Source organism: Scomber japonicus, chromosome 17 (assembly GCF_027409825.1).
Source record: "Scomber japonicus isolate fScoJap1 chromosome 17, fScoJap1.pri, whole genome shotgun sequence".
NCBI classification, from domain to species: Eukaryota; Metazoa; Chordata; class Actinopteri; order Scombriformes; family Scombridae; genus Scomber; species Scomber japonicus.
The window spans coordinates 11,841,619-11,851,918 of NC_070594.1; the positions used below are offsets into that span (position 1 = coordinate 11,841,619).

Sequence of the window (10,300 nt, forward strand, 5' to 3'; positions counted from 1 at the left end):
CTAACATTACACTGTCTAGTCTACACAGCTCGAGTCATTTCTGTTCTACTTTAAGGTTTTCTATATTCGCACTGCGCATGCTCAGTGCAGTGCTAAGGAAGAAAGGGGAAAATGTCTCTGGCGAGGTGAGTACCACGACAAGGCCTTTTGTGTGTTTAATTCGCTAACTCGTGTCTATAACGATATAGTCGACAAAGATAACACACTTAACATGTCTCGACGATATGTTTGACATGCGGGCTGTTGTTTTCCTTCTTTTTTTTAATTAATTAACGAAGTTGTAACGTAAGCTACGTTAGCTTAGCCGCACGCAACCATGTTCACAACATATCAACTGTGTGGCGATTAATGATGTTTAAACTTCATTATTGAATCTGATCGTTCCAGAAATGTTGCTACAGTGTTAGCTAACTAGCTGTTTGATAATCTAGCTGAGTAAAGCTAATCGGTGTCTCTGTCGGCTAATGTTAGCTCGGCTTTACGGCAGCTGAGCCACCACGTTAACACTTTACCTGATACTAATCTATACATCTTTGTGTGTTTAGCTTTTTACCGGCGCCTACCCAGCTGTCCCAGGACCAGCTGGAGGCAGAGGAGAAGATCCGAGCCCAGAAGTCCTACTCCACCGCCTTGGTATCATCCCGGAGAGAGCCTCCTCCTTATGGACACAGGAAAGGCTGGGTGCCACGCTCACTTGAGGTAAACACGTTTATTTAATGAGTGCACATCAACCTGGTATGTAGTTAAGTTACCAGATCGCTTGGCGTCATCAGGGACATTTGTGACCTGGTTAATCAGAACTATCTACTTACTTTATATTGTAGTTTGATTTATCCACACTTCATATACTGTAATATTGATTGGGCCAATAAGTATGAGTAGATTCAGAGTTATCTTAGATATGATTAAGCAGTATAAGATATGACTGGGTTTTCTCATTTATGTAGTGGTGGATGGGTATGTTTTATGTTCAGGCCAACTTTTCAGGTTCAGGTTACTTTATTGATACCCGTAGGTAAATTTGTTTTGTAGTGAGATGAGATGATGTCCTCCAGTTATATAATAGACAAACAAATGTACAGTAGAGACAACAAATTCAACCTAAGAGACACAGAAAAAAGAAAAAGCATCAACACCAGCAAACTGTCTCAATAAAGTGAAGGGATTAATGCCACAAATTTCGTATTCTTTAACACAAGGTTAGGTTTTTGTGCTTTCTCTCTCCCTCAACCCCAATTGGTTTATGACAGATAGCCTGTTTCTTTTTAAGGTTTCTTCACCTTAAAGGGGAGTTTTTCTTTACCGCTGTCACCAAGTGCTTGCTCATGTGGGAATGTTGGGTCTTTTGAATTCAATCAAAGGGTACGGGTCTAGGTCTGCTCAATGTGAAAAGTGCCTTGAGAGGATTTCTTTGTCGTGATTTGTTGCTATATAAATAAATATTGATTGATTGAGTGAATCTGTTTCTGTAGGACTTTGGAGATGGAGGTGCTTTTCCTGAGATCCATGTGGCCCAGTTTCCTCTGGAGATGGGCAGGAAGAAGAAGACATCCAACGCTCTGGCAGTGCAGGTGGATGCTGAAGGAAAGATCAAATATGATGCCATCGCGAGACAAGGACAGGGCAAGGACAAGGTATATGGGAAAAGTACTCCTACAACACAAACACTATCATGAAAAATATCGAGCCCAGATGAAACTACCAAGACTTGTTGTTAGGGGGCGGGACGATATGCTTTGGTCACGATTCCATTGTATCACAATTCTAAGGTGCCGATTCGATTTGTATCACGATTCTCGATAATTACGATTCTACAAGTATTGCGATTCGATATAATCAATAATTGCAATTTTCTTTTCCTTCTTAAAAAACAAACAAATTGAATCATACACTTCTAGAGATGACAAACCATGAATGACATTCCCATAAACACTGCACATCAGTCTGTCAGTCAGTCCAGCAGCTGACATTTATTTCAACTGAGACAAAAAGAGGTACATAACATGTACAGCATTTTTTTAAAGTTATGTTTACACAACACAAATGTGGGCTAGTTTTAATATAATTAACTTAATGTAATGAATTGTTCAATAGATTAACCATATGTTTTTGAATAATGAGTAAACTGTTCTGACTACTCAGTGCTCTCTGAAGTAGTGCTGTAAGGTAAAAATAAAACACTTGGCCAAAATAGAGCCTCTAAAAAAAAAAAAATCGATTCCGGGGAGAAAAATTTATTTTTAAAATCGCCCCATAAAAAATCGCGATATGTACATTAAGGCTGCTCAATTAATCGTAATTTGATCGTGATTACGATTTAGAGGCCAAACAATCTCAAAACTGATAAAATCGGGGGGGAAACGATTTTTATTAATAATGAGATAGCACACAATAACAAAGGTTTTATTTTGAAAAGCTTTGACTAATATCCCTGCAAGCGGCAGATAAAAGGCTGCTGCTTGGAGAGAAAATTAATTAAGCTGAATGGACAAGGAATTGTGATTATGATTTTTTTCCCCCATGAATCGATTTTTTTCCCCCCACCCCTACTTGTCGTGCTCTGTCTGAAGTTGGTAGTTCAGATCAATTTGGCAACAAGTAGTCGCACATTAAAATGAGAGATGAATGTCTCTCTATGACATTTAGCTTGCTTCAGTGGTTGTTTCTAAACATTTCTCATCTTTTGGTTGTTGCAGGTGGTCTTCAGTAAGTACACAGACCTACTTCCTAAAGAAGTTCTGAATGAAGACACCCCAGAGCTACAGAAACCTGATGAGGAGGCTATACAAGAGGTAAGATGTGGTGCTAAATAATGTGAGAAAAGTTGATGCAAAGTAAAGTTTTTAATTTAATATTTCAATTATATATTTTGTATCTATTTATTTAGTTATTTGAAGATGGAAATATAGTGAGAGTTAAAGGGGGGAAAATCAATACAAGGGTTCCGTCCATTATAATATAGCAGCTTCACTGAACACAAAAAATTGAATCTGTTTTTTGTTCTTTGATATTTTTAAGGTTTGCTCTCACTGTAATTCTAAGCAGTCTACATGTAAGCACGGCCTCTGCACTTTCAATTCTGACTTGTGTTTTGTGTCCTATTGTAGCTGACAGAGAAGACCCGCGCTGCCCTTGAGAAGCAGGTGTCTCAAAAGATTGCTGCTGCCATGCCTGTAAGAGCAGCAGACAAACAGGCTCCTGCACAGTACATCAGGTATGGGTTATCATCTGGGAATGACTGTATAGCAATGCCAAAGAACTTAGCATTGAGATCATTTCCATTTTTGAGAAAAACTTAACAGACACATTTTTTTTAAGCCAACAGCGCATAAACCAGTCTTCATGAAAACTTACACCTGTCATCTAGACTTGAGTTATTCATGTTTGTTCTTGTGCTCTTCAGACTGATCTAAATTATTTAGCAGTTAGTTTGATGTATTCGAGCTGTCAGAAAAGTGACTAATTCCTAGAGTGCAGTCTAAAGCACATCCTATCTTTAATCTGATCTGGGACCTACCTTTTTTTTATTCGTCATCCTATGTTTTCAGTTACTTTTAAATTTTACATCTTATAGACAAATACTTACAAAAAATATTTGCTTCAAGTGAACTGTTTTTTTGTTTTGTCATGTTTGGGAATAGAATTAATTATGTCAGTGAATAAAGCTGCAAGCATTTGTTTGTTTGTGTGAAGGTAAACGTCTTCTTCTTCCTCTCTTTCTCTCCCCAAAGATACACCCCGTCCCAGCAGGGAGTGGCTTTTAACTCAGGGGCCAAACAGAGAGTCATCCGCATGGTTGAAATGCAGAAAGACCCCATGGAACCGCCACGTTTCAAGTAAGTAAACATGTTTGCGTCATCAGTCCCTCGCTACTTTACACACAATTATTTTCCTGCTAAAATCTATGTTAACCTACTGTAACTGGATTCTCCTTGGCCCATAATTACATTTGATGTCTATACACTTGTCTTTCAGGATTAATAAGAAGATTCCTCGAGGACCTCCTTCTCCCCCTGCCCCGGTCATGCATTCTCCAAGCAGAAAGGTATTGTTGACTTTCCACATTTGGCTGAGTGGTTTCTTGTTATTCTTGTTTCATTCCATTTAAAGAGCTTAAATGTTAAATTGATGAATCAAAATGAAGCTGCTTCCATTAACTTGATTTTCTCTCTTTTTGTTTTAGATGACAGTAAAAGAACAGCAGGAGTGGAAGATTCCTCCATGCATCTCTAACTGGAAGAACGCTAAGGTAACGTAACACTGGGCTTATTTGTATTTCTTAATGTGAGCAATGATTAGTCTCTGCAGGCTTTTTCTATGTTTCCTATTTAATACATACATATAAAGCATAATATTCCATTTTTAGGGCTCTAGGACTTCATGATAATTGTTATAATTACTCATTACCCCTTTTCCTCTCTGCTCATTTCTTTCTCTAATGATGCTTAACTGTTTCTTTCAGGGCTACACCATTCCTCTGGACAAACGTCTGGCTGCTGATGGTCGGGGGCTGCAAACAGTTCACATTAATGAAAACTTTGCCAAGCTGGCCGAGGCGCTCTACATCGCTGATAGAAAGGTACAGCATCGTGTGTGATTCATTTATTGTTCCAAATTGTTGCATGTGTGTCTTTTCTTTTTGGACTAAATAATGAAATGCTGGTTGTGTCTGTAGGCCAGGGAGGCAGTGGAGATGAGAGCCCAGGTGGAGAAGAAGATGGCCCAGAAGGAGAAGGAAAAGAAGGAGGAGAAACTCAGGGAGCTGGCTCAAATTGCTCGAGATCGCAGGGCGGGAATTAAAAGTCACGGGGATAAAGGTGAGTTCCTGGTGTCGGTGGGAGGAAAAAAAAGTGTCAGATTTTTTCATTTTTCAACCAATTGGCTTGTGTGTATTTGCGGTATCTTTGGGTGTCTGGTTTTCTGAGTGAGCAGAGCAGACTTTATCATGAGTGCTGTTGCCACTTTCAAATCTGGAAACACGATTGGCACAAGTGATGACAAAATTTTTCATCCTGCCAGTGTTAACAGGACCAGTAAGCTGTGAAATGATATGTCTGCTTCTCTACTGATAGTTCACATATACTCTGTAGAAGTACCATCAGCTTTACACTGTCCTGTTTTTGCTGATATTCTTTGAATGGCCATTTAAATGCATCGTGTAACATCGACTGAGAATGCAAAATCTGAACATCTGACATTGTTTTTGTTATCAATTCCAACATTTGTCTTGCTGGTTTACCGGTTTCTGACATTTTCTCTTCACTATATCTTCCCTCTCCTGCTGCGTTTGAACTCTATCTGTTTTTCTTTTCATCATGTCGGAACGCTGCCTACAACACAAATCCCGTTTCTCATCACCCACGTTTTCCTTCTTCATGGTATTTAATTAACTTATTTTACTGTTTTTGTTTCTTTGCACCCGCCTTCTCCCCCTTTTCCCTCCATCCACCCCCCCTCCCTGTCTCACCCAGCAGGTGGCGAGGACGGTGAAGCAAGGGAGCGTGACGAGATCCGCCATGACAGAAGGAAAGACAGACAGCACGACAGGAACATTTCCAGGGCTGCTCCTGATAAGAGGTACTGGACACACACTTCAAGCACACCACATGTGAACTCATCCACCCCATCCCTCCTCCGTGTACACACACACACACACACACACACACACAGATGCACTTGCACACTGCTGAATCATTCATGGGGCCAGCAGTAATACTGAACAAACGCAGTAGGATCCAGCTGAGTACTCAGGCAGTAGTCCTTGTCTGCAACGATCCAGAGACTGTTTGTGCATGTGAGATGCGTGGTCAGTGTGTGTTCAATCCATGTATGCGTGTGTATGTGTATGTGTGTGTGCGCACCGTCAGGCTTGTCAGTTGATGGAATTGCAGGTCCCTGGAGAAGTGGAGGAAGTGAAACTCGGGAGGAGAAGCTCATTATAATCACGATTCCAGCTGTCAGAAGCCAGAAACCTTGTTATCTTAAAATTAACTTTCACGTAACTTTGAAAATGGCTGTTAGCTAAAGGACAGTCAAGACGTTAAAGTCACCAAGAATCAAATGGAAAAACTTTCACTTATTCCAGTCTCATATTTCATCATAAATTAATGCTGTAACTGAAGGTGTACATAACAAATTTGCCAATATATTATCACATTATGTTAACAAGACACTGTAAAATGTAACACTCCCTTGAGACTTCATATATTTGTTGCCGCAGCATTTTGTGTATTCAAATTATTTGTCGAGTTGAAAACTTTTCTAGCTCTAAATTTCAAACATTGTTCTTCGTTCCAGGTCGAAGCTGCAGCGAGACCAGGACAGGGACATCAGTGAGCTCATCGCTCTGGGAGTGCCCAACCCTCGTTCCTCCAGCGAGGCTCAGTATGACCAACGTCTCTTCAATCAGAGCAAGGTTAGAGCACATCATACATACCTCTCTGCATTAATAGAAACCCAGATGATTTGTTTTTTTATTTCATGGGAAAAAATGCAAACGAGTCCAAGACTTGAATGATGGACCTGCTCTGTGACATGAAGAGAGAATATTTCCTAAACAGATTTATGTCAAGGCAAGAGAGAGACAGTTGCCTTGCAGAGTCAAGTCACTTCAAATATCTGCTCGGCTCTTTGAAAAAAAGTTTAGCGTCACCTCAAACTTGGAAGTAGTAGCAGTGTCGAGTGGTTTTGAGAGTTTTGAGAGAGGACAGGATTTGATGCTTCAGTCGCAGAACAAACTTTATCGGCGAGGGTCCAAACATTTTCCTTAGTGGGTGCAAAAAGCCAGTTAAGAGATTTATATGCAGGCAGAAACTCACCTCACAAGATCTGGCTATTACACTGTTGTGCTCTACCAGACTCGATTAGGTCTCAGTGCAGTATCAGTAGAAAGTTAAATAATTGTATTAGTTTAGTGTGAAGTGTAGCGTAATTGATCTTTTTTTTATAATTAAAAATATAAAAGGTTAGACTAAATTGAAAATATAGGCTGAAAAGTGCCACATTGGCTGCGTAGTGCTGTCTGTGAAACACGTTAGAAGAAGGAGTGTGCTGATTTGGGGGTACTTGAGTTCAACAGGTGTAGGGGAGATGACCATCACATCCAAATATGTGTATATATAGAGGTTGGCAAGAGAGGAATATTCCAACATGACAATGATTGCAAAAACCCACAAGACTCCAATAGAACAACACTTTAGAGTATTTTAAAGAGGAAGGTAGAGCAACAAAAAAAACCCTCCAGCAAAGAGCAGCTAAAAACAAGTCATCTGTGACGAATGGCAGACCATCTTTTCAAAGATTGTCTCTAGACTGGTATCGACCCTGCCCAGGAGGGTCCAATCTGTCATAAAAAAATAAAGGCAGGCATACAAAAATATAAAGAAACAGAAGGATGGAGTCTCACTAATGAGGGGTGTTCTGCAGGGCTCAAAATTAACACCAGCCATAAGCCAATTGCTGGTGAAATATGAAAGTTATTGTTAGATTTGAATCACTCACCGGCCAAAAAAAACAAAACAAGGGTGGCTGCTAAAATTTGAACATGGTCTAGCCGTTTGGTCGATGGACAAAAAAAGTTGATTTTGAACCCTGGTGTTGAGACTTTCGTTGTAGTTTGGAAATGGAAAGGATGAATAATTACTTAACATTTCCATGCGTATACTACTTCTCTCTCTCTTGTGTCTTTGCAGGGTATGGACAGCGGTTTTGCTGGCGGTGAGGACGACACATACAACGTGTACGACCAGCCGTTCCGCAGCGGCAGAGACATGGCCTCAAACATCTACAGGCCCAGTAAGAGCATAGACAAGGACGCCTACACAGATGACTTCGACACACTCATGCAAAACAACAGGTACTACGGACCACTTTACGTTTTGCATGTTATTTGATTGAATTGTCTAACATAACATTCTTCTGTACAGTTTTACCTGATGTGATTTGATAAATGTGCTTTTTCAGGGAGTCCTAGACAGGAAATAGAAAATTGTAGATGCACATATATGTACCAACAATTGAAATACCACTCAGCAGAGAAGAGATGTAGCTTAATTGTTAATTGCACTATAGTTCTATTAGTCCATGTATGTTATGTTATTGAAGCTTATTAGTTCCCAAAAAAGCATGATGATTATTATTATTATTATTATTATTATTATTATTATTATTATTAAATCACACTGATGAGCACCACCTGCACACTGACTCCAAACCACACTTCTTTTTAGAGAAGGCAGCATCGGCTCAGGTGCTTCAGTAACAATAAAAACACAAATTAATGAATTTCTTGATTGTCTGATGTGATTTGATGAGTAACATTCGCCTCAAAAACTAAACATATTAAGCAATGCACAATAAAGATACCAGTACATGCTGCTTTCATTCACAATACACATTAATTAATTAGGAAAAACATAATTTCTCGTAACTGCTTTAACTTAATTAGCATAATTAGATTTTTTTTTTTTTTGGTAATATAAAATTTGTTTAAAAAAATACTCACAGCCCACAATGGGTCTCCAGTTGATCAAATTTAGGACATGCAAATTTATCAGCACTGTTGAAGTTTAACCTTCTTGGGGGAAAAAAGAAAAGAGAGCCTGAATCATTTTGAGGTCGTCGTAGCTTTATTTTGAGGCACGAGGCAGGCGTGCACATGATGTCCCAGCAGGAGCTTTTGTCCTTGGGGCAGCAGTGCCACACTCCACTAGCAGAGCATAGCCTGTCCCATATGTTTAGTCACCAGCTTGTCAGTGTCCTTTAGGAATAGCTGGCTGGCTGCAGGGTGCTACACCATCGTGCAAAACCACATATTTAAAAAAAACAAGAGAAATAAAAACATATGTTCCGTGGAATACCCTGATAGTTTGTATCCTGTCCTTTTTTTTTTTTTCTTTTCATAGAGAAAAAAAACATTCGTACATCTGTTAAAGAAGAAGAAACCTGCTTGTTGTTTTTTTTAGTTTCAATCTTTAAGTCCTCTTTTCTGCCTTGAGAATATCTGAAGGACAAAAACGAGTCCAACAAAACTTAAGATTGCTTGTGCGGTTAAATGACCTCCTCACATCAGTGTGACCAACTATGCATTTTTAGCACAATCTAATTATCCTTCTACCCCCCCCCCCTCCTCGCCAATCAGGTTTGTTCCAGACAAAGAGTTCTCTGGCGGCGACCACGGGCAGAGGCGGGAAGGCCCAGTCCAATTTGAGGAGGATCCCTTCGGTCTGGACAAGTTCTTGGAGGAGGCCAAGCAGCACGGCGGCTCCAAGAGGCCCTCCACCAGCAGCCGCTCAAAGGACGACTACCACGACAAGAAACGCAGGAAGGAGTGAGAGCAGCCCCGTCGCTCAGGGCAACAGCTGCTTGCATGTTAAGAGGACCGGGGTGGTAGCCTTGCAACTTTCGCAGGGGCTGAGAGGTGTTTTTATTATACTCAAGTCTCTATTGGGTTTTCTTTCAGAGTGAGAGAAGATGAGAGATTGTAAACATTTTTTTTTATTCTTTATTTTCTATTCTTTTTGTTTTCCTTATTTGTTGTTTATTCAGCTGTAGTCAGAACACGCTGAGCATTCGATGTCATCTGCGCTAAAATGTAACATGGCTGACTGATGTTAGATATAATGAAAGTGGAGCTGAAAGGATAGCTGTTTGTTGTATGAGTGCGTGTGTGTGTGTGTGTGTGTGTGTGTGTGTGTGTGTGTGTGTGGGATCTGAAAACTTATTGGTACAGTGCAACCAATGACATTTCGGATGTGGACGATGATACTTAGGGTCTATGCCGTGGAAATATGTATGTATTTTTTCCCCCACATGTATACAGAGTAAACCCAGCAAAATCTCAGCAGGAACCACTCCCTCTCCACCACCAACACCCCCCCCCCACCTTATTTTTTTGTGTTAATATTTAAGCCCCTAGTGTATTTGTTACAGCTACAGCCCGTATTTGATGCCAGATAATGTACAGCAGTATAAACTTACCTGTAAGTTGTAAAGCAAACCAGCTTTATAATTCTTGTACAATACTACCAATGGAATAAATTTGATATAGTGTGTCATTTGTATCCCTCTTGTGTTTCTTTTTTTGGAGTAAAGTTTTGTATTTTATTTCAACTAACTATACTGATTTTTTAAAAATGAGATGCGTTTTCCACCTGTCAGCTTCATTCAATCCATTTTAGAGCAGCTTAATTCCAACTTTTACAACACACAGTGGAAAGTCAATTAGTTGTGTAATTGTTATAGTTTGCTAGTAGTAGATTCCCACTATTTAAATCACTTTCCCGAGTAATGTGTGCCATTT

At 39.8% G+C, this 10,300-nt stretch overlaps 1 protein-coding gene across 3 annotated transcripts; it reads left to right on the plus strand.

Annotated features, from left to right (window-relative positions):
• Positions 1-5: 5 nt before the first annotated feature.
• Positions 6-10,055, plus strand: snw1 (SNW domain containing 1). Of its 3 annotated transcripts, none has more exons than XM_053337241.1 (14): positions 6-125; positions 546-699; positions 1,473-1,634; positions 2,697-2,792; positions 3,108-3,214; positions 3,732-3,836; positions 3,976-4,045; positions 4,184-4,249; positions 4,463-4,579; positions 4,676-4,817; positions 5,472-5,577; positions 6,298-6,415; positions 7,692-7,855; positions 9,140-10,055. In XM_053337241.1, the coding sequence occupies exons 1-14, from the start codon at positions 112-114 to the stop codon at positions 9,330-9,332; spliced, it is 1,614 nt and encodes a 537-aa protein (XP_053193216.1). In that variant the 5' UTR covers positions 6-111; the 3' UTR covers positions 9,333-10,055. The 3 variants fall into 3 exon arrangements, with proteins under 3 accessions (XP_053193216.1, XP_053193217.1, XP_053193218.1); XM_053337242.1 differs by having other exon boundaries at positions 5,475-5,577; XM_053337243.1 differs by lacking the exon at positions 6-125 and having other exon boundaries at positions 535-699; positions 5,475-5,577.
• The last annotated feature ends 245 nt before the right edge of the window (positions 10,056-10,300 follow it).